Here is a 25,855-nt window from a genome sequence, read left to right as displayed (position 1 = left end):
TCTTATCGAGCCCTTAGTAAGTGCCATGTTCTCCTCTAAGCAACTGATACGAATAATCTCACTTAATTCTCACAATAATGCTATGAGTTCCACTTGACAGATGAGAAAACAGCCACAGGAAGGGTAAGTAATTTACCTAGGGTCCCACTACCAGTAAGTGATAGAGCTAGGATTTGAACTTGGGCAGTTTGGCTCCAGAGCCCGTGTAGTTAAGCACACACTGTAAGACAGTGGGCACCAGGTTTTCAGAATGAACAATAGTCACTAATTTCCCCCTCCGACAGTACTTATTGCCTCCATATTTCTTCCTTCCTGTCATGTTCCTATATGAGAAAATAGAACATCAATCTGGGAGGCAGGCAGACCTGGATTTAAATCCAGACCATCTAGTTGCTAACTATGTGACCTCGGGCAAAATACTTTGTACTTCTAAGCCTCTATATCTGTAAAATTAGGGGGCTGGAGGGAGGTTAACACCTATGTCATGAGGTTGCTGCTGTGAGAATGAATTGTAACATTATGATACATCCAGTACATAATGGGTGCTCAACAGATGAGCTTCCTTGCTTCCTTCGTCCAGATCCCTGTATCATCAACTCCCTTGGCCCAATTTCACCCTTATCTGCTCCACCTTCTCCTAGGTCAGTCACCCCCACCAGCCCCAAGTCTCCCCCACCCTGGGGCGTGTCACTTCCTCCTCTGCAGCCTCCCAGATCAGTACACAAAGGCTGCTGCTACCACCGGAGGGAGGAAGGGCTGCTCCGCACGCACCTGTGAGTACCAGGGCAGCAGCTCTCCTGCCTCCTCTCCTACCCGCCCAGGCCCCACCTGGTCCTAACCTCCTGGGAAGAGGGCTCTGACCTGAAGACACCCAGGGTTCAGCTGAGTCTTGAGAAAGGCTCTGAAGACCTCTCTGCATTCCCAAGATCTCCTGTTCCTGTTTCCTCCTCCAGTCTCACAAGCCCTCCCTCCCCCCACCCATCCCTCTTGTGTTGGTTTCCCAAGAGTGGGACTGGAGAGAGAAAAAGGAGGTAGGGGATGCATGAGTGCTATCATTTGGCTTGCCAGCTATGTGTTACGGATTATGATGAGGTAAGGTTCTCCCAATATTACTCCCCAGCTGCCATCCCTGCTGCCTGATGCCTTGTGCTCGGCTCGGGCCTCCTCCCTGTTGGTACCTTGGCGACAGATCCCACACTCCTGGAAGACTGTGGCTCAGCGGCTCAGTTCTGTCCCCTCCTTGTGACTCTGAGTAGGCAGCAGAGGGTCCCTCCTGACTTGGGAGATCTGGATGGGTTGGGGAGGTGCTCTCTTTCTCAGCTGCTCAGGGGGCAGTGGGGTACGTATTGGAGTCAGAATTAAGTCCAAGAGAATGGATAACCCCAGAGGGAGAGAAGCGAAGATACAGGAAGGCCAGAAGGAAAGAGAAAGGGGATCAGATAGAGCCCATTGGGGCTGGTGGGGAGAAGGCACAACTTTCCATGAAGATGGTGCCCGGGTTGGAGGGGAGGAAAGCAGCAAACAAAGCGGGAGGCCTGGCCTGTGTCAGTCCCTGCTCTGCTGTAGTTCGCTGGGGGACCTTGGGCAAGTCACTCACCACTCTGGGATTCAGGTTTCCATCTGCAAAAAGAGGGGGTTGAAATAGAAGATTCTGCCATTCTATGGTTAGGATCAGAGTGGGAAAGGAAGTAAAACAAAGAACTGTGAAGAAGTGGAGAAGAGAAAAGTAGCTGCAAGATGGAATCAGATCTCTGACTAGGAAGGGGAGACAGAGAAAGGGAGAGACAGATTAAGAGAAGCAGGTGGCAGGTCACATATCCTGAGGAGGGGAGAAGGGGGTTGGGGAGGGGAGTCCAAGGGCCCCCTTTAGGGGAGATGAGTGACTCCTTTGAACTCTCTGGGACTTTCTTATCCTGGGGGACAGTGTGGCCCGGAGCCCCACCTGTGAGAGATGAGTCAAAACTGGGCTCCGTGCTGCAGCATCCCCAGCCTCGCCGACCACAGGCGTGCAGAGCCAACAAGGCTGAGGTTACGCTGAGGCTGAGCCCTGAGCTAGCCTCTCACAGGAGGGTGGAGGCTCTGTTAAATATATATCTACTACGCCTGAGGTCACAGGTGGTGGGGAGCAAGACGGGGGAGGTCAGCAACTTGGCACCACACCCCTTCGCCACAGCCCCGTGCAGATCATCTGGTACCAAGTCTGGGCCCAGGCTGAGAAGGATGCAGATGCTTCCCGACAAGGAGTTAGCTGGCCTTTCAAATGCACTGTTGATGGGGACGTGAACGGGCACAGCCCTTCAGGAGCTCATGTCAGTTATGTTGGCACTACTCACCAGCATTACAAATGATACCTATTTATTAACCCTACAAATCCTCTTCCAGGGGTTTATCCTACAACATGCACATGTGAAATGATAAATCCATGAATTTTCACTGCAGCGTTGTTTATAATAGTGAGTAATTAGAAACAACATAAACTCCCATTACAAGAGACTAAATACAACATGACATATCCATGCGATGGAAATCTATATAGCTGTAAAAATGAACAAGGGAGTTCTTTATTTTCTTGGGTTGCAGGAACTCCAAGAAAACTAGTCCAACCAAGTAAGATGCAAAACTGGGTATAAAGTATTCTAGCATTTGTTGAATTCTATTGTTTGATTCTATCATTTGAAGAGTATATATGTGTTCATGTTAGTCTGTATATACACTAAAAGTCTCTAGAAAGATTATAGGCAACAAAAGATAATAATAAATGATGGTTATTTATTTGAAGTTAAGTGTGGAAACTGGGGTGGATGGGGGATAGGGGTGGGAGATTTCTATCATCTTAACTTTTTGGTTTTTTAAATTGTGGTAAAATACACATCAAATTTATAATTTTAACCATTTTAAGTGTACAATTCAGGGGCATTAAGTACATTCACAGTGTTGTGCAACCGTAACCGCTATCTAGTTCCAGAACTTTTTCTTCACTCCAAAAGGAAACTGCCCATTAAGCAGTCACTCCCCATCTGCCCCTCCTCCCCAACCCCTGGCAACCACTAGGCTACTTTCTGTCTCTATGGAGTTGTCTAGGCGGGCTATTTCATATCAATGGAGTTGTACAATATGTGGTTGTTCATGACTGGCTTTGTTCATTTAACATAATGTTTTCAAGGTTCATCAACGTTGTAGCATGTATCAGTCCTTCATTCCTTTTCATGGCCAAATAATATTTCATTGTGTGGATATACCACATTTTATTCATCCATTCATCAGGGGATGGGCATTTGGGTTGTTTCTACCTTTTAGCTACTGTGAATGGTACTGCGATGAACAGTATTGCACAAGTTTGTGTTTGTTTAAACACCCGTTTTCAGTTCTTTTAGGGATATTCTTAGGGGTGGAGTTGTCAAGTGCTAGGGTGATTCTGTGTTTTAACTTCTTGAAGAATCACCAAACTGTCTTCCACAGTTGTTGTACCGTTTTACATTCCCACCAATAATGTATGAAGGCTCCATTTTCTCCACGTCCTCAACACTTATTTTCTATTTTTTTTATTACAGCCTTTCTAGTGGGTGTGAAGTGGTATCTCGTGGTTTTGATTTGCATTCCCCTGATGACTAATCGTTTTAAGCGTCTTTTTATCTGTTGTTAGTCACTTATCTATCTTCTTTAAAGAAACATCGAAGTCCTTTGCACATTTTAAAACTGGGTTGTTTTTCTCTTTGTTGTTGTTAGAGTTAATATATTCTGGACACTTAACAGATATGTGATTTGAAAATATTTTCTCCCATCCTGTGGCCTGTCTTATCACTCTCTTGATAGCGTCCTTTAATGCATAAAAGTTTTAAATTTTGATGAAGTCCAATTTATCTATTTTTTCCTTCGTTGCTTGTGCTTTTGATGTCATAGCTAAGAATCCATTGTCAAGTCCAAAATCATGATGATTTATCCCTATATTTTTTTCTAAGAGTTTCATAGTTTTAAGAACTTATACTTAGGTCTTTGGTCCATTTTCAGTTAATTTTTGTATATGTTGTGAGGTAGGAGTCCAACTTCATTCTCTTACATGTGGATATCCAGTCAACCCAGTACCATTTGTTGAAGACTATTCTTTCTGTATTGAATGGTTTGGCATCTTTGTTGAAAATCAACTGACCATAAGGGATGGATTTATTTCTGAACTCTCAATTCTATTCCATTGATCTATTTGCCTATCCTTATGCCAACACCACACTGTCTTGATTATTGCGGCTTTGTAGTAAGTTTTGAAAGTGAGAAGTGTGAGTCCTCCAACTTTGTTCTTTTTCAAGATTGTTTTGGCTGTTCATGCAATTCCATGTGAATTTTAGGATCAGCTTTTCCATTTCTATAAAAACGGCCATTGGGATTTAACTTTTTGATTTTTGAAGCATGGTAATAAATTGCCTATTCAAAATTTTAATCTAGATCCCCTTTGTGCAATGTACAGGAAAGAGAAATTTTTATCAAACCTGGCCTTCCTTCCTCCATTATCCCAGACCTTTAGACAGTTCTTCTTATGGTCTAATCTTTATTCCTCTTGCTACCGTGTCAGTTAATCACAGCTGACTTTCCCTGCCTCTTGCACATACTCCCTCATCTGCTCCAGCTTCATTTCCTCTCATTCCTAATCCCTGACTTTTCCCCCTTATTTAGAGCCCCTGACCCTCTTCCTTTAGAATCCAAGATTATGAAAGCTAGAAGGGCTGTCAGATTATTTTTTCAACTCCCTTACTTTACGGTTGTGGAAACTAAGGCTCAGAGAGAAAATCTGACTTGACACCAGCCAGTGAGTGACTGAGGCAGGACCAGACCTGGTCTGTTTCCTGTTTGGTTCTCTTTCCACTATGGCTTGGAATCTTGGTGAATAGACCTGCGTGCAGACCTTAGTGCCTCCAGGTCCACTCTCCAGACTCTTAGTTAGGCTATTTTGCCCACTCTGGCCTCATGAAGTCTGCACGCAGGAGGTCTGGGTCTTTTCCAAGGCTCGTACCCCAGCCTGGGATCTGCCCCTTCCTGCCATTTTGAAGAAACTGCTGAATCCACAGAGGGAAGTGAAACTATGGGGACAGATAAAGAGTTGGGGTAGAGTTTTGAGAGGGACAACCACAGGCTAAGTCTAGAGGGCTGAGAGCTTGGGGGCCCTCGCTGAGGACCCACATGTCCCCCTTTATATCCTATTACAGACCATGGTGGCTTTGTCAATGGTCCTTGTTTTCCTGCTGGCCCTGAGCAGAGGTGAAAGTGAACTGGACATCAAGATCTCATCTCCACAGGAGACCACCGAATGGGGGGATCCTGGGCTGTCCCTACCAGGGTCCTGCCAGCCAGCTCCCTCCTGTCAAAAGTGTATCTTCTCACACCCGAGCTGTGCATGGTGCAAGCAACTGGTAAAGATGGGCCTGTGGCCTTTGAACCAAGTGTATGTGTGTGTGCAGCCTGTATATACGAGTGTGATTGTGTGGGTACATATATGACTTTCTGGGTGCACTCTGTAGTTCTGTGTGTGACTGAGTTTGTGCACATAGGACTCCTGTCTGTGATCGTGTGTGTGTGTGTGTGTGTGTGTGTGCATACACATGCACTCAAGGTTCCTGCGCATGTATGTTTATGTCTGTATCTATGTATTTGTGTATATGTGGAGAAGACTTGTGACCATAAATTTGGAGGAAGCAATGTTCCTGCTGGAACTCAAGCTTGTGTATATAGAGAGGGATCTTTTGTGGGTGTACATGTGAGAACATGTATTTGTCAGCTTGGGCTGTCATAGCAAAATACCACAGACTAGGGGGCTTAAGCAACAGAAATTTATTTCTCACAGTTCTGGAGGATGTGAAATCCAAGATCAAGGTGGCAGCTGATTCAGTTCCTGGTGATAACTCTCTGGCTTGCAGATGGGCTGCGGACAAGCTCTCTGGTGTCTCTTCTTATAGGGATCTAATCCCATCGTGAGGGTTCTACCCTCATGACCTCATCCAACCCTAATTTCTTCTCAAAGGCCCCATCTCCGAATATCATCATGTTGGGGGTCAGTCCACTGCAGAAAGTATGTGACTGGGTCTCTGGATCTGTGTTCGGGGTGGGGCATGTTCCTAGGTATGTAGCAGCCTGTGACTGGGAGGGTAGAAAGGAAGGAGCTGGAAGCCTGTGGGCTTTGGGGGAAAGGCTTGAGCTACCTAAGTGACAAGAAGGATGCTGGGGAGAGGGTGTCTCCCTGGCTGGTCAAACAAGACTGTTCTTTTTTTTTTTTTTAATTTTTTGGGAATTTTTAATTACTTAATTTATTTTTGGCCATGCAATGCATGTGGGATCTTAGCTCCCCGACCAGGAATCAAACCAGTGCCACCCCGCTCCATTGGAAGCAGGGAGTCTTGACCACCAGGGAAGTCCCAGGCTGTTCTTTCTTTTTTCGGTACGCGGGCCTCTCACTGTTGTGGCCTCTCGCACAGGCTCCGGACGCGCAGGCTCAGCGGCCATGGCTCATGGGCCCAGTCGCTCCGCGGCATGTGGGATCTTCCCGGACCGGCACGTGGGGTCTTCCCGGACCGGGGCACGAACCCGTGTCCCCTGCATCGGCAGGCCAGGCGGACTCTCAACCACTGTGCCACCAAGGAAGCCCCAGGCTGTTCTTTTGTTTATGCCTTAAAGAGACAGGGCTCATGTTGTAGCAGAGCATGAGGGGCGCCTGAACTGGAGGGTGGGGAAGAACTGTCTCTCTCACAGGAAGATGGAGAGTCAGATGAGATAAGAAATGAGGGCACAGTCACTAGGAGGCAGAGCCACAAAACTGAGTGGGTCCAGGGGAAAGGCACATAGTGAATCTGGGAGGCCGGGAAGGGGAAGACTCAGAGTCAGTGGGAGGCAGACGCCAGAGGTGCCAGGCAGGGACTCTTGGGACAGCTGGGTATATGTCTGTCTCCTCCAATCCCCCGACCAGAGGCTGGCACCCGGGTCAGCTGAGAAGCCACCCTAACCATTTCCTTCCCCTGTGGCTTCCCAGCCAGTGCCAGGGGTACCAGACACATTGAGGAGAAGCGGGGGGTTCTCTCCTGTCCCTATCCTTCCCCTTCCCAGGGACTGTGGGTCTTAGTCTGACCCCCTTCCCATTTTGGCCTGAGCATTCAGGAGAAGTTGGACTAGGAGGTCAGGCTCCTCCTTTTTTAATGGCAGTGAGGTCCCTGAGATCTCAACAGGAAGTCTGTGGCACTGGGGGAGTGGAGAGGTAGGGTGTCTGGGGAAAGGGGGCATCCAGATAAGTGTAGGAGAAGGGGCGGTGCTGTAGAAAGTGGGGTCTGACAAGGAAGAAAGGATGGCGTTCAAGGGTAGCCGTGGGGGCTTCCCTGGTGGCGCAGTGGTTGGGAGTCCGCCTGCCGATGCGGGGGACGCGGGTTCGTGCCCCGGTCCGGGAAGATCCCACATGCCGCGGAGCGGCTGGTCCCGTGAGCCATGGACGCTGAGCCTGTGCGTCCGGAGCCTGTTGCTCCGCAACGGGAGAGGCCACAACAGTGAGAGGCCCGCGTACCGCAAAAAAAAAAAAAAGGGTAGCTGTGGAAGAAAGGAAGGGGAGGGAATCGGGGGGCCCAGGGAGTTGCCTGACAGGGGAGGGCTTGGAAGTGGCCGGGATGCCAGGGCGGTTCTGGGAGCAGGGCTGAGGGGTCCAGGGGACTAGGGTCCCGACGCGCTTCCCCTTGCGGCGCAGAACTTCACGGCGTCCGGGGAGGCGGAGGTGCGGCGCTGTGGCCTTCGAGAGGAGCTGCTGGCCCGGGGCTGCCCCCCGGAGGAGCTGGAGGAGCCCCGCGGCCGGCAGGAGGTGCTGCAGGACAAGCCGCTCAGCCAGGGCACCCGCGGCGAGGGGGCCACCCAGCTGGCACCACAGCGGGTCCGGGTCACGCTGCGGCCAGGTGAGTTACGGGGTGGTGGGCCGCCGGCCCCGGGGCTGGGCTGGGATTCCAGCGCGCCCCACCGACCTCCCCACTACCTCCACCCCCAGGAGAGTCCCAGCAGCTCCGGGTCCGCTTCCTTCGAGCCGAGGGATACCCTGTGGACCTGTACTACCTTATGGACCTGAGCTACTCCATGAAGGACGACCTGGAGCGCGTGCGCCAGCTTGGGCACGCGCTGCTGGTGAGGTTGCAGGAAGTCACCCACTCCGTGCGCATTGGTGAGCCCAGCGGAGCCCTGCCCCGCACCTGCCGGCCCTCTGCCTCTAACCAACAGCCACCCTAGCTTCTGCCAATGTCTAGGGCACACAAGGCCCCCACCTGCTCTCTCCCGTTTTTTTGTTTTTGTTTTTTTCAAGAAAGTAAGGCAAGGGTTTACTTAAGTGAAAGTATGCTCTCAAGGGAAGAGCAGGGAGACTCAGGTGAGTAGCTGCCCTGAGTTTTTTTTGCCAGCCGGTTATGTGGGGCATAGAAATGAAGGGGCAGAATATTCACTGTGCCCTCTCCCGGTTTTTAATGGACCTGGCCAGGCCACGTGTTCCTGACATCTCTCCCCAAAGACATCTATCTTCTAGGTCAGAGCTAGAGGGGGTTTGAGAGACTGTCCAATAGGACCCCTCATTTTACTGGAAGGGTAACTGAGGCCTTCAGTTTGGAGAGACTGTGTTCAGACAGCTCCCAGGGTCAGACAGTGCCCTAGACGCTCCCACCTGGACACCGCCCTGATGCCACTTCTCAGGCCCGTGTCTCCTGGACAAGGTCTAAATGCCATTACCCCCACTGTACGTTCTGCATTCTGCTCACCCCTCTCCTGTTCAAGAGCCCCTCCACCACCTTACGCTGCTGCTGCGCCGCACACCCGTCCACTCTTCCCCAGCTTTAGCCAAGCCCCTGCCTGCCCACTGCTGTGCCCTCATCTCTATCCTCCACTCCCCTGAACGTGTGCTCTCACCCCTTTGCCCCTGCTGGGTCCTGGGTCCTGGGTCCCGGCCCTCTAGGAGCACCCTCTCCCATCACCTCCGCTATGACTGTCCCCCCCCCCCCCCCCCCCCCAGGGACTCCCCTCCTGAGTCCTCAGCAGTGCCCCCCCGCCCCGCGCCCTGCATCCTGCTGCTGTCCAGTGATTTCTGGCACTGTCTTCATGACTCCTCCTCCCAGGCTTTGGTTCCTTCGTGGACAAAATGGTGCTGCCCTTCGTGAGCACAGTGCCCTCCAAGCTTCGCCACCCCTGCCCCACCCGACTGGAGCGCTGCCAGCCGCCCTTCAGCTTTCACCATGTGCTACCCCTCACCCGGGACGCTAAGGCCTTCGAACGGGAGGTGGGACGCCAGAGCGTGTCCGGCAACCTGGACTCGCCTGAAGGTGGCTTTGATGCCATTCTGCAGGCTGCCCTCTGCCAGGTGAGGGGGCGGGGAAGGGCCCTGAGTCTGAAGGGCTGCTTGGGGCCAAGATGGCCACCTATGGTTATGCAGTTCACAATTCTAGGGGGTGGTCTTTGTATTATAGTCTCTGTAGTTTGCATATCTATTTTGACAATTTGCTGGTGGACTGGAGTAAAATGTCTTGAGGAAGAGGCATGTTTTCCTTTTTTTTTTTTTTTGGATGTGGACCGTTTTTAAAGTCTTTTTTGAATTTGTTACAATATTGCTTCTGTGGGTTTTTTGGCCACGAGGCATGTGGGATCTTAGCTCCCCAACCAGGGATGGAACCTGCACCCCTCTGCATTGGAAGGCAAAGTCTTAACCACTGGAGCGCCAGGGAAGTCCCGAGGCGTGTTTTTCTAATTCACAAGACGGCCTCCACTAGCAGCAACCCTGTTTGAGGGGCTGGGGAGAAGCAGGGAGCTGGAGACAGGGGGCTGGACAAACTGACCAGAACAAGGCTGGCCAAATCCTTGCTCCTAGAGCAGGCGGGGGTGGCTCAAGGGCCATCCATGCCCAAGTGCACAGCCTACCCCCCAACCCCACTCCAGGAGCAGATTGGCTGGAGAAATGTGTCCCGGCTACTGGTGTTCACTTCAGATGACACATTCCACACAGCTGGGGATGGCAAGTTAGGTGGCATCTTCATGCCCAGCGACGGGCACTGCCACTTGGACAGCAATGGCCTCTACAGTCGCAGCCCAGAGTTTGTGAGTTGCCACCCTCACCTGCCCCGCTCCAGCAGAGCCACACCTCCTCTCCTCCCAGGAACCCACCCTCCAGCCTCACTGTCCTTACGGGTGATGACCACCCTGCCATCTTCCCCAGAAGTTCCTCCTCTCCATGTCCCCCCACTGCTCAGACAAACCCAAGTCACTCCACTCCCTGGCCCTTCCCTCCTTCTTGCCAAGCCTCCAGGGCTCTTCTAGCTGGTGGAACCCTGGATTTCCTTACGTGTTGTGAGGGGGACTTGGGGTGCTCACCTTGTCCTGACTCCCTGCTCCAGGACTACCCCTCCGTGGGTCAGGTAGCCCAGGCCCTCTCTGCGGCAAACATCCAGCCCATCTTTGCTGTCACCGGTGCCACACTGCCTGTCTACCAGGTGAGAGTTGTCTGAATGCCAAACCCTCCCACTCCCAGCCTTTCTCACTTCCCTCACAGGCAGGCCCATTCTCCTTCCAGACCCCCAGAAGCTTATTTCCCTAGAGCTGTGACCCACCACTTCCCTCAACTCCTCACGTTGCAGGAGCTGAGTAAGCTGATTCCCAAGTCCGTAGTGGGGGAGCTGAGTGAGGACTCCAGCAATGTGGTACAGCTCATCATGGATGCTTATAATGTGAGGGGCCAGTGTGGGGGGAGGGGGAGGGTGGGCACTGGGGAAAGATGGAAAAGGACCCTCAGGTGGGGTGGCAGAACTAAAAGGGGATGGTCACTTTTTTGTGTAACACTCCACAGCTCCTACCTACAGTTTGCATGTGGCTGTCATTAATAGCTCCTTCACTCAGTCAGTCTTGCATTCATAAATCTTAAGTGCCTGATTTGTGCAGAGCATGGAGCCCTGCTCTGGGCAAGGAAGGGAATTAACATTGATTGAGCTTTTATTTCATGCCAAGCACTGTCCCGAGTACACACACTGTTTGCTGTCTTATTTATCCCACTAAAACCCCTGCTTGGAAACTAGTGTTCCAATTTTATCGATGGGGATACAGACATAGGGAGGCTAAGTGACTTGCCCAAGGTCACAGAGATAACAGATGGAACGGCTGGCACTTGTCCCCCAGTCAGTCTGTACATAAAGAATGTGACATCTGGAGACTGCCTTCACTAAGCTTATAAATAATTCGGAGATATTCCTCACAGGAACCATAGAATTTTACAGGTAGAAGGAACCATAAAAATTGGTTTCTTGGGTTTAGGTCTTATCTCTGCAACTAGACTGTAGCCTTCTTGATAAGAGGGACCGTGTTCTAAACCTATGGCCAGAAAATTTGAGACAATATCAAATTTCCCAGGACAAACTCAATTGAAAGAATCTGCCCTTTAGACTTTGTATGCACACGGGTTATGTGTCCTGATCTGGGGTTTGAAAAACATAGCCGCTGCATGTTTACAGTGCTGGCCAGCCCCTGACCCCCAGCAGGCCTTCGCTGCAGCTGCACTGAAATGCTGCTTTAGAAGCCTCTGGATTCTGTGTTCTCGCTCAAGGTTATGACAGGTCCTTCCTGCAGAAACTCCTCCTGACTGGGCAGAATGGAAGGAGTGCCCAGGTGGGCTGAGGGCAGGCTTCTGGCAGGATTTGGAACAGCTGGAGAGGGCATGAGGTGGGGTTGGAGTCCTGCCTTCACATGGTTATTCTCTCTCTCTCCCTTTCCACAGAGCCTATCATCCACTGTGACCCTTGAACATGAACGCTCTCTACTCCCTCCTGGGGTCCACATCTCTTACGATTCTCAGTGTGGGGGTCCTGAGAAGAAACAGGATGAGGCTGGTGACAGGGGCCAATGCAACCACGTCCGAATCAACCAGACAGTGAGAAGGAAGGGCGTGGGGGTGGGATTGGGAAATTGAGCAGGCAGGGAGACACGGAGGACAGGCCCAGGAAGCAAAGCAAAAAGCATGGGGTAGCCTTCCCCCCATCCTTTCTGAGGAGCTTTAACGAGCAGCCTGCTCAAGAGTGTTTCTAGGAGATGGGTGTTAGCACGACCCTATCCCTTCATTTACTAGGAAGTAGGGCTCTGGATGACCAGTGTGTTTGGTGTGTGCCCGTGCACATACAGGAGTGCACGTGATCTTAGTTTGATTTCCGCCTGCCCCGTCCTCAGGTGAATTTTTTGGTTACTCTCCAAGCTACCCACTGCCTCCCAGAGCCCCATCTGCTGAGGTTCCGAGCCCGCGGCTTCTCAGAGGAGCTGACTGTGGAGTTGCATACACTGTGTGACTGTAACTGCAGTGACACCCAGCTCCAGGCTCCTCACTGCAGTGACGGCAAGGGGCACCTACAGTGCGGGGTGTGCAGGTGAGGGCCTCCTGCTTCCCTTCACCTATATGGCTCCCCTGTATTCCTCCTCCCTTGCCTTCCCTCCTCCCACTGGCGTCTCTAGACATCTTTTTCTTAGACATCCCAAGACTCCACCCTGATTTTCACCTCCTGAAGCTTCTCAGAAATGCCAAACCCTCCCCTCCACCAGAACCACCCCCCCGACCCCCTCTATACTCCTTGGTGCTCCATTATATTCTGGCCTCCTGTCAGCCGCTGGTGGCTCTCCAACTATCTTGAGATCTTGGGTTTAGAGGATTCTGGGAAAGGCAGGTCAAGGCATGGTCAAAATCTATGACTCCCCTTTCCCTCCCCTGCCTTCCCCTCCCAGCTGTGTCCCTGGCCACCTGGGTCGACTCTGTGAGTGCTCTGAGGCTGAGCTGTCCTCCTGGGATCTGGAATCTGGGTGCCGAGCCCCCAATGGCACAGGGCCCCTGTGCAGTGGGAGGGGACGGTGCCAGTGTGGACGCTGCACCTGCAGTGGACAGAGCTCTGGACGTCTGTGCGAATGTGATGATGCCAGCTGTGAGCGACATGAGGGAATCCTCTGTGGAGGTACCTGGAGACTTTGGGGAGAAGGACGGGGTCAGAGTGGCTTCCCCAAGGGTGTTTAGGCTCTGGGAACTTCTCTGCACTAAGGGGAGGAATCAAAGATTCTGGTGTAGGGGTTGGAGGGTATCCGGCACACTTGAGAGGGAACTGGATGCACAGGAACAGGTCAGCTCTAGGCAGCCTGTGGCGGCACGTGATGTCCAACGCCTGTGGGGAGTATGACTGTCACCCTGCGCGTGGCTCTGCCTCAGGCTTTGGCCGCTGCCAATGTGGAGTGTGTCACTGTCACGCCAATCGCACGGGCAGAGCATGCGAATGCAGCGGGGACACAGACAACTGTGTCAGTCCCGAGGGAGGGCTGTGCAGTGGGCATGGATACTGCAACTGCAACCGCTGCCAGTGCTCGGACGGCTATTACGGTGCCCTATGTGGTCAGTGCTCAGGCTGCAAGACGCCATGCGAGAGACACAGGTGAGCCCTCAGCCTTGCGCCTTGGGAACAGGGGCACAGGGCTCGTTGAGCCCCTCCCGCCCACCTGCTCTTTCTGCATGTGGTTTGGGTGACATCTGTCCAGCTGGTAACTTACTGGCACCCGCTGGACAGGGACTGCGCGGAGTGTGGCGCCTTTGGGACTGGTCCTCTGGCCGTGAATTGCAGCCTGGCGTGTGCCCATGCCAACGTGACTCTGGCTTTGGCCCCTACCCTGGATGATGGCTGGTGCAAAGAGAGGACTCACGACAACCAGCTCTTCTTCTTCCTGGCAGAGGATGAAGCCGGAGGCAGGGTCACACTGAGAGTGAGGCCCCCGCAAAGTAAGTGGGCAGGGGTGCTGTGGGCATGCCAGATGGGGCCCTGGAGGTTCAATGGGTAGGGCCTCAGAGCTCTGGAGGTAAAGACAATGGCAAGTCAGGCTGGGGGTTGAAGCAGAGCTAATGAATCCAGGCAGAAGTGCAGGTGCTGGACCAAACGGACAAGGCTAAGGCCCTGAGCACTGGGATAACCTTGGACCCTGTGGAGGTTCCCTTTGTTTTCAATGACAGGCAGGTCTGGGGAGGCTGGATGAGGCTGGACACGCTGTGGGTAACTGGTGATCAATTCCTAGGCCGTCTCTTGTTTCTTTCCCATAGAGGGGTCAGACCACACCCAAATCATCGTGCTGGGCTGTGTGGGGGGCATCGTGGTCGTGGGACTGGGACTGGTCCTGGCTTATCGGCTCTCAGTGGAAATCTACGACCGCCGAGAATACAGCCGTTTTGAAAAGGAGCAGCAGCAGCTCCAGTGGAAGCAGGTGAGGCTGCCCGCTACCCCACTGGGTGGGGTTTTCCTTGCTTCCCCTGGTTAGGTGGGCTTTGCTTTCTGCCTCACCGTCGCACCCTCCACCCTGACTCGTTCTACTTAGCCGCCCCGCTGCTGGCCTAGCCCCCCTCTGTGGGCTTACTCTGGTTCCTCTGCTAATTCCCATCAGCTCCTGGGGTCCTCCTGCCCAAGTTCTAGGCTGGCCTCTTAGGACTAGATAAAATCGGAGTCCTGGGACTTTTCCTCATCACCTCCAACTTCTTTCCCCAGGACAACAATCCTCTCTACAAGAGCGCCATCACGACTACTGTCAACCCCTGCTTTCAAGAGGCAGAAGGCGCCCCTCTCTGAAGTGGGGAGGGACACTCACTGCAGGGCTCTTCTCTGGCATGGAGGGAATTGGGGCATGGGGTCTCGCAGTCAGCAGTTTGGTAGGGGGCTAATCCACTGCTGAGTGGTCACCCATACTTCATTCTTAGAGCGACACCCGAGAGGGGACTACCTTCTGTGGCAACCTTGCTTCCCTACCTCAGAAGTGGGGGCTACCCCCCATGTATACAATAAAGAGTCTTACCTCAGAGCACACGCGTCAGTTTGCTTTACCCCAAGGCCAGAGCAGGCTGTAGAGCCTGGGCCTCAGGAAAGCTCTTGTGCATTCCTCCTCCTGCCACCTGAGGGCAAGGAGAGGTTCTCAAACTTAAAGGGCAGAACAGACTGCACGATATGGGTTGCCTGGGGAGAAGCAGCAGTGGGCTGGGGTGGGCTACTGAATCCTCAAGTAATGCTGATGTAGGAGGCCTAGAGACCATGCTTGGAGGACCGCTGCCTTTGCTGGTGTCTGGCCTCATTCTGTCCTGCTGTGCATGTTTTTTTTTTCCTTATTCTGAACTGATATCCTGTATTTATTCTACTTGTTGCTCTCTGCAAAGGGGACCTTACAGGGTGCTGGAAGTCGTGGGGTGGTTGGTTACACTTGGTGGAAAAAAAGAAAACTACTTCGGCCCCAGTGAAAAAGCTTCTCCCAAGGATATTCTTCCCAAAGAGGAGATAGTATGTACAAAAGCCCCATTTTCTTTTTATTTAAATATCCTAAATATATCACGAAGGAACATACACTGCACTTTAATGGTAAAAAGATACAAGTTTATAACATTTTATAAAAACTACCATTTAAAAGTGATCTTGTTCATTTGATATTCCCCTCCCCCAATAGCAAAATAAGTATATTAAAAAAAAAAAAAAAAAAAAGAGGATGGAGAGGAAAGGTAGGGTAGGAGGGATTAAGATAAAAGCCCCAGGGCCACATAGAGGCAAAGAACATCTGGGGAGAGGGTTAAAAGTTGTGGCGGACTCCACACCTCATTTAACCCTCCAATGTCAAGCCTTGGGGGCACAATCAGTAGCTAAGTGATGACAAGAGGCTATTGGGGGGGGTGGACGGAAAAGACTTGGGGTGCTGGGAAGGGCAGGGCTGGTGGGACCTGGTACAGGAGCCCACCTAGGAACTGGCGCTACTCTTTCCCAGGTCCCTGAATCCCATGTCCTGGTCTCTGAGAGCCGGCCCTACCTCCCTCTCCCTTCACTCCAGACACACCTGAGGCGGCTTTCCAGTGCTAGACCCCACCCAGCAGTGGGGTGGAACATTGGGCCCAGGAGCCTTTGCAGCGGTCTTGGTCTGTGATTTCCCTGGGGTGTAAGTGGGACTCCTGGGCTCCCTGGGCGCTAAATTGCTCCTTTGGACTCTCAGCTCCTCTCTCCTCACACATCCATGGCCCCAGAACAACAGCACCTGGACAACTGAGCTAACCACCTGCTCCTGTGTTTCCCCTCACCCAGTCCTCGGCAGGGGTGGTTCTGGTATGGCTCTTTGCACATTCGCTTACAAGTTCCCTCTCTCCCGCCCACCCAGGCAGGAAGCCAAGGTCTGCAAAGGGCCAGGGAACATCTGGACCTAAACACACATTCGCACACTCAGGGGCACAGATCACTCGTGTGATTCTCTCCACACATACCCCAACTCACCCCAACCATAAACAGATTAGCCGCAGGTGACAGGAAGCAAAGCCTCCCACTTTCAAAAGCGCGTTTGGAAGGACAGAATTTTCTAAATGTATCCTAGACAAATCCCAGCCCCCGGCAGAGCCCTCTAACAGGGAGGGGGCTGGCTCACATGCAGAAAGATGCCCTACTTGCAGGGACCAAGGGCAGGTCCAAGAACTCGCGGTCTAGTTTCTGGACCACATTAAATGGGAGTGCCAGCACAGAACTAGAAGAGCACAGGTAGCAAACACATTCCCCAGCATCTCCCCCACAGGATCTCAGGTGCTGTCAGGGAAGATCTAAAGGGTGCCACGCCTCCTTTCTTTTTCCCTGAAATCCTCACACCTCAGAGACCCCCACCCCGCCATTTCCTCCAGAATAGGTAACAGCCAGGAGTCTGCTGCTGCTACTGCCTACATTCTTCTGGGAAATGAAATCACTTCCTGGAGGCTGCCATCTCAGATCCCCACTGACAGCTTGGTCAGGTTCACCAAGTCAAGTCTCCATGATTCTTCCATAATTACTCACCCCTCCTCCCCACAGGTCAGGGCAGGCCACAACCTGGGAGTCAACCAAACCCCAGAACCTCCCATAAGGATCCTTTCCTTAGCAGGAAGAGGGTTTTTATTTCACTTTAGAAAATTCATATTCACAAGCCCTGGTTTGGGTTAGAAACATCCTAACCACCAGTCTGTTGAATCAATCTTAAAAAACCCCTCCAGAACAAAGCCCTCCAGTCCCCTAAGTTGAGTTCTTCAGCTTCTCTTGGGACCTCAAGCACCCTTCAGATTTGTTGGGGTGGGGGAGGTTGTCAGGAGAGGCTGCTTTACGCTCATCCTCCCATGAGCTGAGGGCTACAGAAGGGTTTGGCTCAATAATATGCCATCTCCAAGCATACAAAAACACTCACACACACACCCACACACCCACACCCCGCACCCCCGATCGCTTTTTGGGGGGTGGACAGGGTGGTGGGGTCGGAGCAGAGAGGAGCAAAGAGTACAGTTAAGAGTAAAACCTACGTTAGGTTTCCTCCTCAGTTTTTCCTCCGCAGCATCCCCACTCCCCACAGTTCTTGGTTGGGTAGGGGCGGCCATCAAGAAGGAAGCCAAGACCTTGTTCTTTGGGACTGAAGGCCAGACCCCTATCTCCTCTACCTGAATACAGTGATAGGACTTGGGCAGGGAGAAGAGCTCACACTGCTCAACAGTCATGTCAGGGGACACCAAATTCCTTTTGTTTCTTCAACAGCTGTTACCCAACTTGGGGCTAGTCTTGGGTTGCTCCTAAGAGGGCAAAAGGAGAGAGATCCCACTCTGACATCCATGACTTCCTGCTCAACATCTGTCTGGCTTAGGAGTCAGTATCAGCGAGGTAGCCAAAAACTATCTCCAAGACCAACTGCCCAAAGAGAGAAAGGAAAGGGGCTTCACGGGCCACTCTCACCCAAGTTTCCTCCAGAAGGCACTTGAGCTGACCCCATTAGGTACCAGTGTGGCATGGGCCATTACAACAGCCATGGCCACAACTCTTGCTCTTCCCCGAAGGAAATGAGAGGTACCTGTCCACTCTTCTTGGATCCAGCCCTTGTCTGCTCCTGTCACTGTTCTTCCTTTTGTCCCTACAGTGTATAAGGAGACCAAAGTAAGCTCAGCTGCCATCCCTGATCCTATTCTCCTTCAAACAGGAGATGAGGTACAGGGCTGTGGAACATTGAGGATCAACTGCAACTAAAAACTCAATTTTGGGGGAGGGCTGGACCAGCCACAGTCCCTACTTTGACCAGGACTCTATACCTCCATATTACCTGTTTCCACAGTGCACCTGTCGAAATTGTTTTTGGATAAACAAAAACAAGAACAGAACAAACAAATCCCTCTCCCCGATCTTTTCCACTTCAGCTGCCAGCTGGAGTCCAAGGTTGTGGGAGCCACACTTCAGTCTTGGTCCTGTACCTTTAGTCCCCACCTAAGACCTCAGACAAGGGTCCAGGGACTAGCTTCCCTACCCAGGAATGCTGAAGGAACTTCCCCGAGATACTCATAGTCTCAGATTATTTACAGAGCTGAAGCTCTGGGACCTGCTGTCCCCGATGCACTCTTCTGGTCTCCTGGGTCCACTCCTCCAGGAGGGGGACAGGTACAGACGGGGTGGTGGTGGGACCATCAGACCAGAGGGGTGCGCTCTTCGGTAGAATCTTCTGATCACTCCCACCACCCGGGGCCCCTTGCGCCTATAGAGAAAACTGCCCGTCGGAAGTCTTGGACTGGCACCCTTGGCACATCCGTTTGTGTCTGAGTAATCGATCTGTCCGAGAAAAACACTGAGAAGAAAGGGAGGGTTAAGTGCCTGAGAGGAGAAACTCAGTTACTATTGGCTAGAGCTGCCTTTCCCACACGGGAGAGGCACACATCCCATTCTACACCCCCTTGGCACATACACAGACGGCATGAGTGCACAGTGGTTAAGAACGCAAGCTCTGAAGTCTCAATTCTGGCCTAGTGCTTAGTAGCCGTGTGACCTTGGGCAAGTTATCTAACAGCCCTGAATCTGTACACTCATCTGTAAAATGGGCTAAAGGTACCTACTCACAGAGTGGCTGCTTCATTTATCACATATTTATTGAGTATCTATCTCAAGGCAGGTACAGTTCTTGGGGCTGAGGACAGAGTGGAGAACCAGAGGGACAACGTCTCTGCCTCCTGGAGCTTTCATTCTAGTGTTCTGCAGATTCAACCTAAGAGCACGGAGCAAAGCCTGAGACCCAGCAAAGCATCCAGGAAGTGTTAGTTGTTATCGTTTCTCATCTCTTGTTCTTGTCTTATTTTGGTCCTGGCTCTTACATTCTCTACAGATCAGATATTGACCTCCCAGGGCAGAGATTTTATCTCTTCCTCCAAAGTGCACCTGCTCTGAAGTTCGATTCAGTTCGTCTCTTGTCCCGGATCTGCTGTGTCCTTGGGAAACTCAACCTCTCTAAATCTCAATTTCCCCATGGGTGAAATCAGGACAACACAGCTTCCTCACGGAGTTAATGTGAAGGTTAAACAAAGTAATGTCAAATATGCTCTCACAGTGCCTAGCACAGAGTAAGTACCCAAGAAATGCTATTATTATTATTGCAATTATTCTAATGGCCCCTACCCATGATCAGCTGCATAAGGCCAGAGACACATACATCACCCTGAGGTACTAACTCTAACATGGCCAGGAATGCTAGGTGGCCCCTTGTCAGGCAGGGAATGGCGGCAAGCCCTGGTTCTTAGGGAAGAAAGTCTGTGTGTGGGCGTGAATGGATGACACGTGAGCTTACCTGATGACACCGTTCACACTGGTAAGGCTTTTCCCCACTGTGTACACGCTTGTGACGCTCCAGGTGGTATTTCTGGATGAAGCGCATATCACATATGTCACACTCAAATGGCTTCTCACCTGGCCCAGGTGGAGAGAGAGAAGCGAACATCAGGAGGTATACATGGCAGGGACCTCATTCCAGGTATTTTTCCCAGAAATCTTTAACTTTTAGTAATGTGCAGACACCTAATGGGGAAGGGTCCCCAAAGCTGCTGGTCTCAGTGACACTAGATACATACAATGTCTCTGCCTCATTCACTTACTTTCTTTCTCTATTAGTATTTCTAATACTTACTCCTTAAAATAAACCCAACGAGAGCTACACGCAAATATAATACAAACTATGGACTATTCTCCCCCTTTGAATGTGAGCAAGAGACTTACCAGTATGAATAAGGATGTGCCTCTTGAGGTGGTAACTGCTCCTAAAGGCTCCAAAGCAGTGTTCACAAACAAAATTTTTGGGAATCTTTACTTGAAAAGAACCATTTTGTTCCACTACCACCACCTGGGGGCAAGAGTCAGGTATGTCATGAGGCTATCCCTCTGCCCCCTTCTTGCCCCCATTCTGCTCTGGGTCTATTTCCAACTGCTGGACAAAGTAACCTCTCTGATGCTGTCATCTCCCATATTTCTTAGAGTTAAAAGACCTTCTAAGGAAGGAGGTAGGGTGGGCAAGCTATCTGCCTCGTCACACCCAACACTCTGAATTGACCTGAGGGGGAGTCGGCCTGCCCCTCTGCCACAGAATTTCATGCTCCCCTGACCCTCCTTCCCTTACCAAGGATGTTTCAGAGAGGGCAGAGATCAATTACCAAAGTGGTCTCTGGATGGAATCGGGGTGACACACTCACTGGCTATGAGGGAGCAAAACATCTAGGGAGAGCTCCGGGTTGAGCCAGAGAGGTAAGAAACAGGAGGACTGCCCTATTCCCAAACTGGACCAGTTTGGGGGTTACCCCATTACCTGCCTTTTTTCTTTTTTTTTTGGCCGTGCTGCATGGCCTGTGGGATCTTAGTCTCTGACCAGGGACCGCCCTCGGCAGTGAGAGCGCCCAGTCCTAACCGCCGGACCGCTGGGAACTCCCCATTACCTGCCTTTTTAACAGTCTTTTTTGAATGAGAGGCCTCAGCCAAGCTGTCATCGTCTTTGCGGCTCCGGGACTTATCGCTGTCTTTTCGGTGGCTCTTTGAATACAAATCAAATCTAAATTTATAGTCCATCTCAGAACACAAGACAGGAGGCCAAAAAGCTGCTTTGAGACAACTTATAAATGAGAGTAAATCACCTGCCCCAAAGGTTTAGAGAAAGTACGCATTCATTTCCTCTCCAAGTATCCTGGTTTTAAGGAGCTGTTGTACAGAAAAGACCTTCCTTTTCTGTACCCTTTTCTGTATCCTCTAAAATACCCACATTCATTCATTCCCCAGCTGGATCCCCTTTCCCACTTCCCTAAATAGAAGCACTAAGGAATCAAAGCTGGGCATCTTCTGGCAGAGAGCTCGGGCCACCCGACCCCCAGGTGCCACAATGGACTCAAGTGCTGTACCTGACTCGAGCACCTCAGCATATCAGGGCTACCTGCCCGCTCTCCATTCTCGGCCTGCTTGCTGGCAATCTGGCTCAGCATCATCTTCTTGCTGGCTGCAGTGGGAACCAAACTCACACCTGCTAGGCCTTCACAAGCCAGGAGACTTGCCTAAGTTGAAAGGAGATGAGGTGTCAGGTCACCTGGCAGGGCAGGGCAAAAACAGACTGCCAACTTCTAAAGAACTACCTTTCACACCCAGCTACTAACATGCTGCTTCTCTCTAGGGAGCGTCCCACCTCACCACAAAACCCTGCTTCCTTCAAGAGTCCTCCCTAACTCACCTCACCAGGAACTACTCACTTTGTCATCTGTCAGCATTTAGATACAGACCAAGTGAATAATCAATGTCATTGACACTTCTGTCATTGACACTTCTGTCATTAGCACTGTGCTGGGTAAAGCATGTGTCTATGTATTACTCTGAAGTATTTCTAAGCCTTGTGTGTGGGCATGAGGGTCTCTCCTGTTGACCCACTGACACGGGAGATTTCTAGGGGAACTTCCTTCTTCCTCCCTTGATGACACTCAGCTTCACAGAGCCCACTTAAGATTGGCAGACCTCACTGGTGCCAAATGTGCATTCTATCGGGTCCTACAAACATGTTTATCAGTAAAGTTAGATTAATTTCTCCCTTTAGATTTTAAATTCCCTAGATGTTGCCAATTACAACAGATATAAAAATTAAAACACTTGGAAGGATTTTGGAGTTGAATATACAATTTCTCTCCTCCACCCCGGCCCACCATTTATATGTGTGCATATCCATATTTTTTCACATTCCCTGCTATACATACAGTTTAAAAATGACTTAAGCAAGAGTGAACACGATGCTGTGAAGTGGGCTGCAAACAAAGGAAGAAGAAACTGAAGGGCTCCTACTCTGCATGGAAAGGAGGAAGCTATGCATGCAGCTGGAAGAAAGCCAATTATACTGTAATCGGGCTGCCATCCTGGTGAGGCTGGTACGGGAGGGTCCCTGGAAGGAAGCTGGGAGCAGCTCTGGGGTTGCCTGCATATAGCTTTTCTACCCAGATAACTACAATAACCTATCAAATCATCCCGTCTCTCCAATCCATCCTGTATCCCCGCAATGACAATTACCTTCCAAATACACTGATGTGACGTCACTCTGCTGCTTAGCATTCTTCAGAGAGTTCCCATTCCTTACAGAATAAAGACTAATTCCTCAGCAAGGCATAAAAGGCCCTTCAGTCACTCTGCTTGTTTCCCCAGGAAACAACTCCCTTTCCCTAACGTTCCCATCTATCACTATCTACCATATTCCTCTTACCATGCCCCACTTAAACCCTTTCCTCCTTAACTAGCAAACTACCTGCCGTACTCGTAACATCACCACATCCTTCCATGTCTCCAAGCCTCTGCCCATGCAGTTCTCCTTGTCTGAATGCCCTGTTCTGCTTGTTTATCTAGCAAAATCCTATGCATCCTTCCAGCTTCAACTTTTTTCATCCAAGCAGAAGGATCATTCCTCTCCTTCAGTGTACATACCTCTATTATTGCACATTCCTTCAATCAACAGATTCACTATGTCTCTACTACTAGCCAGCCACTAGGCAAGGTGTTGTGAATATAAAGATAAACAATAGAGTGTCTCTTCATCTCCCCCCGCCCCAACCCAACTAGCCTGGAAGCTTGTTGGGGACAGGGACAATTTTATTCATCTTTGTATTCCCAGCACAATGCCTTGCATGTAACAGGAGCTCACTAAATTCCCGTTGAAAAAAACAAATGAAGCATTCACCAGACTGTTCACTCCCTCGTGCCCCTCAGCAGTTAATGTACCAAGTGTAAACTGAGCACATGTTGCTTTGCAAATGTCCCATCAGGGCCTGTGATGCAGTATAGCCTACCTCCTTCATTTGACTGGAAGCTCCCTGAAGGCAGGGGCTGTGGCCTGTCTCCTTTCCTTCCTCTAGATCTCCCCCTGGTGCTTAATACAGAGCTTCGCTCACTGGGTTGGTCAATATGTTGACTAAGGCAGCATTCAAGAGTGAAATTGCAAACACGCCTCCCAGTGATCTTGAAGGAGGAGGACTCGAGAGCTTTTTACCTGAGCCATGCTGATTTCTCACTTAATGCAACCCAAAAGTTCACGAGTTTCTCGATCCACCTTTTCTTAAGACACTGTTGTTTGAAGAACTGTCACCAAATCACTGTAACAACTCCTTCGTGTCCCTTCAGTCCTGCTGCCATACTGAACTGCCTTTGTCTTCAAACAGAACTTAGTGTCCTCCAAAAGGAAGATAGATGTTCCAAGAATCCCTGGTCTCTGCCTGGTTCCTGCTTACTATCTGAAGAAAAAGAGTCTTCCAGTCTTGGTTTTCCAGCTGAATTCTCTAGATGAAGTTCACGATCTGTTTCAGAAACCTGAAACCAGAAAGGGAGATGGGGCTGTTAGGTGCAACATCCTCAGGCCATACAACCTGCAGTGAGGTGAACTCTTTTTTTGCCAGGCGCGCTCTGTGCAACTCCAAAAGAAGACATCAGTCAAGCAGAGTTTTCTTTCTAGGTCATGAGTTGAAACTGGTCTCCGGGCGGCCAACAGGAGCAAAAGTAACTGGGGCCTCTGGTGGAGGAACTGCAGCAGGCCAACTGCTTGGCTTTGCCATCTTAGAACTGGAAGAAGGGGGCGGAGGTCGTCTGGGGCTTTTGTGTACAGTGGGCCGGCCCGCGAAGCTCGCACTGTATTAAGGCGACCAGAAGTGTGGTAGAGAAAAGCTCAGGGGCTATCGCTGGGCGCTTGAGCAGCAGGCAGAAATCGAACCGGCAGTACGCGCCCGCGCCAGCCCACACGTGCGCATTCTCCGAGTCAGCCCGAAGGTACGTAAACTCGCTGCGGAGGTGGAAGGCAGGGAGGCGAAGCCCAGCTCTGTGCATTCCCTCCCATCTTCCCTCCCTCGCGCCAGCCAGCCAGCCAGCCAGCCAGCCAGCCAGCCAGCCAGCCAGCCGCCGCACGCACCCGGAGAGAGCCGAGGAGCGCGCAAGGTGCGTGCTCGCGCCCGCGTCCCTTCAGAGCAAGCCCCCTCAGCCCAGCCGGTGACGCGGCCGGACGGTGATGTGCGCGCGGCCCCTACCCCTCCCCGGGAGCGCCCTCCCTTCGCCACGCGCCCCTCCTCCCCTCCCCTCCCCCTTCTCGCGGGGCGCCCCACGGCCTGCGAACTGCTGAAGCGCTGCCGTCTGCCCAGACGACGCTGCGCTCCCTGGGGCGTGCTCCTACCTGCCAGGCGCGGCCTCCTGCTGTCTCCCCCGCCGCGCGGCCCCTCCTCCAGGGCGCAGCACGCCGTGCCAACCCCGTGGCCACCGCTGCCCCCGCCGGAACCGAGGCAAGTTTACAAACACCAACCCGGGACCCGTTTCCCCGGAAGCACTTCCCCTTCCCCCCTCGTCCTCTCCCCCCTGAGCAGCATTATCCACTTCCGGGCTCGCGACCCTGGACGGGCGGGGGCAGACAGAAAGGGGGTGAGGCTGAGGGCTCACCGAGGGAGTGCTGCTGGCGAGTGGGCGGTGCCGGCGCGCGGAAGGACGGGAAGAGGGAGGATCGGAGGTACGGCGCTTGCGCCGTTGTAGGGGCGCGCCCCGGCGGCCATCTTGGTTCAGGGAAGGAACGAGGACCCTGAAATGTTGGTACGCTGAGTGTTAGTTGAGCGGTTTTGCTAGGTGAGCTGGTTAGGACTCCTTGAAGAACCGCCATCACTCTCCCTTCCTCCCAGATGTTCTCCCTGTCGCTTCTGAGCCTGGAGCCCCAAATAAAGCCAGAATACTTCGTAGCAGGCTTTTTCATGTAATTCGGTCGAGGTCATCTTTACCCGACCTTTCCATCAGGCCCAGATCTGCAGATTCTGAGGGCCGCCGCGTCAGCTGGGAGGGGAGTTAACTTTTTTTGCACGCTCCTGCCGAGTACACTCGGCTCCAGTCTGAGAACGGATGCCCTGGCATGGTCTGCGCACCCCGAAGCCTCTGATTTCCCTATATCGCTTCCGCCTTTATTCCAGACCGTCCACAATCTAACATTGGCCTCCTCGCCTGGAAAAAGCCATAGGACTCCCCTCACTAGGAGAATGTAATCTCTTTGAAGACTTAGCGATGCAGGGTGCCCGTGGGACTGGCTACATTAGGAAAACTTGAGCCTTTCTTTAAATTCTATTCCCAACTTTAGGGAGGGGTTCTGCTAAAGATGGGCTATGCATTTAGTGCACTTGATGGAAGGAAATGTCGATTCTATTTAGGTGTGTCAGATTGTGAGTTTAGGAGAATTAACGGAGATGCCAAAAGAAAAAAAAATATTTATGAAAGAAGAATTGCCAGCTACCTTTTGTACACAGATTTAATTTCCCTGAGCGCTCCATTTTTTGAGTAATTGACAGCAAATCCTTGTGCTCTTAGGATCATCATAGAACAGATAAAATGGAGCGAGATCATCAGAAATAAATCTTTAATTTAAAAAAATTAGCTCATGCTTATTTTAATAAGTCCACATGGCACAAAAGAATTAAAAGGCATGGGCTTCCCAGGTGGTGCAGTGATTGAGAGTCCGCCTGCCGATGCAGGGGACGCGGGTTCGTGCCCCGGTCCGGGAAGATCCCACATGCCGG

General features: G+C 51.5%; 2 protein-coding genes across 7 annotated transcripts; one reads left to right on the top strand and one right to left on the bottom strand.

The window, feature by feature from the left end:
• Positions 1-669: 669 nt before the first annotated feature.
• Positions 670-15,556, top strand: ITGB7 (integrin subunit beta 7). Of its 4 annotated transcripts, none has more exons than XM_029205439.1 (15): positions 670-773; positions 5,196-5,399; positions 7,709-7,910; positions 8,000-8,170; positions 9,108-9,349; positions 9,922-10,080; positions 10,377-10,472; positions 10,617-10,706; positions 11,747-11,899; positions 12,193-12,386; positions 12,739-12,962; positions 13,211-13,430; positions 13,563-13,771; positions 14,087-14,247; positions 14,526-15,503. In XM_029205439.1, the coding sequence occupies exons 2-15, from the start codon at positions 5,199-5,201 to the stop codon at positions 14,604-14,606; spliced, it is 2,403 nt and encodes an 800-aa protein (XP_029061272.1). In that variant the 5' UTR covers positions 670-773; positions 5,196-5,198; the 3' UTR covers positions 14,607-15,503. The 4 variants fall into 4 exon arrangements, with proteins under 4 accessions (XP_029061272.1, XP_029061271.1, XP_029061274.1 ...); XM_029205438.1 differs by lacking the exon at positions 670-773 and adding an exon at positions 780-1,092; XM_029205441.1 differs by lacking the exon at positions 670-773 and adding an exon at positions 5,831-6,037 and having other exon boundaries at positions 14,526-15,556.
• On the bottom strand, positions 15,100-24,619 carry ZNF740 (zinc finger protein 740). Of its 3 annotated transcripts, none has more exons than XM_029205450.1 (7): positions 24,481-24,611; positions 23,114-23,630; positions 21,200-21,349; positions 20,748-20,837; positions 20,034-20,157; positions 19,609-19,727; positions 15,100-18,618 (listed from the first exon to the last, which is right to left on the bottom strand). In XM_029205450.1, the coding sequence occupies exons 2-7, from the start codon at positions 23,120-23,122 to the stop codon at positions 18,529-18,531; spliced, it is 582 nt and encodes a 193-aa protein (XP_029061283.1). In that variant the 5' UTR covers positions 23,123-23,630; positions 24,481-24,611; the 3' UTR covers positions 15,100-18,528. The 3 variants fall into 3 exon arrangements, with proteins under 3 accessions (XP_029061283.1, XP_029061284.1, XP_029061282.1); XM_029205451.1 differs by having other exon boundaries at positions 15,100-19,032; positions 23,314-23,630; XM_029205449.1 differs by having other exon boundaries at positions 16,902-18,618; positions 23,314-23,630; positions 24,481-24,619.
• Positions 24,620-25,855: the final 1,236 nt, after the last annotated feature.

Source organism: Monodon monoceros, unplaced genomic scaffold, assembly GCF_005190385.1.
Source record: "Monodon monoceros isolate NGI ecotype Baffin Bay Population unplaced genomic scaffold, NGI_Narwhal_1 Super_Scaffold_6, whole genome shotgun sequence".
NCBI classification, from domain to species: Eukaryota; Metazoa; Chordata; class Mammalia; order Artiodactyla; family Monodontidae; genus Monodon; species Monodon monoceros.
This window is presented reverse-complemented; position numbering and strand designations above follow the sequence as displayed.

Excerpts from the sequence above, each read along its gene's own strand:
- ZNF740 (XM_029205449.1), bottom strand. Across the intron at positions 20,838-21,199 it reads TGCTGAGGTGCTCGAGTCAG|AGCCACCGAAAAGACAGCGA; the intron begins GTACAGCACTTG and ends TTGTATTCAAAG. Across the intron at positions 19,728-20,033 it reads GCACATCCTTATTCATACTG|GTGAGAAGCCATTTGAGTGT; the intron begins GTAAGTCTCTTG and ends CACCTGGGCCAG.
- ITGB7 (XM_029205438.1), top strand. The coding sequence starts at position 1,039 with ATGCATGAGTGCTATCATTTGGCTTGCCAGCTATGTGTTACGGATTAT. Across the intron at positions 10,707-11,746 it reads TCATCATGGATGCTTATAAT|AGCCTATCATCCACTGTGAC; the intron begins GTGAGGGGCCAG and ends CCCTTTCCACAG. Across the intron at positions 12,963-13,210 it reads TGAGGGAATCCTCTGTGGAG|GCTTTGGCCGCTGCCAATGT; the intron begins GTACCTGGAGAC and ends GCTCTGCCTCAG.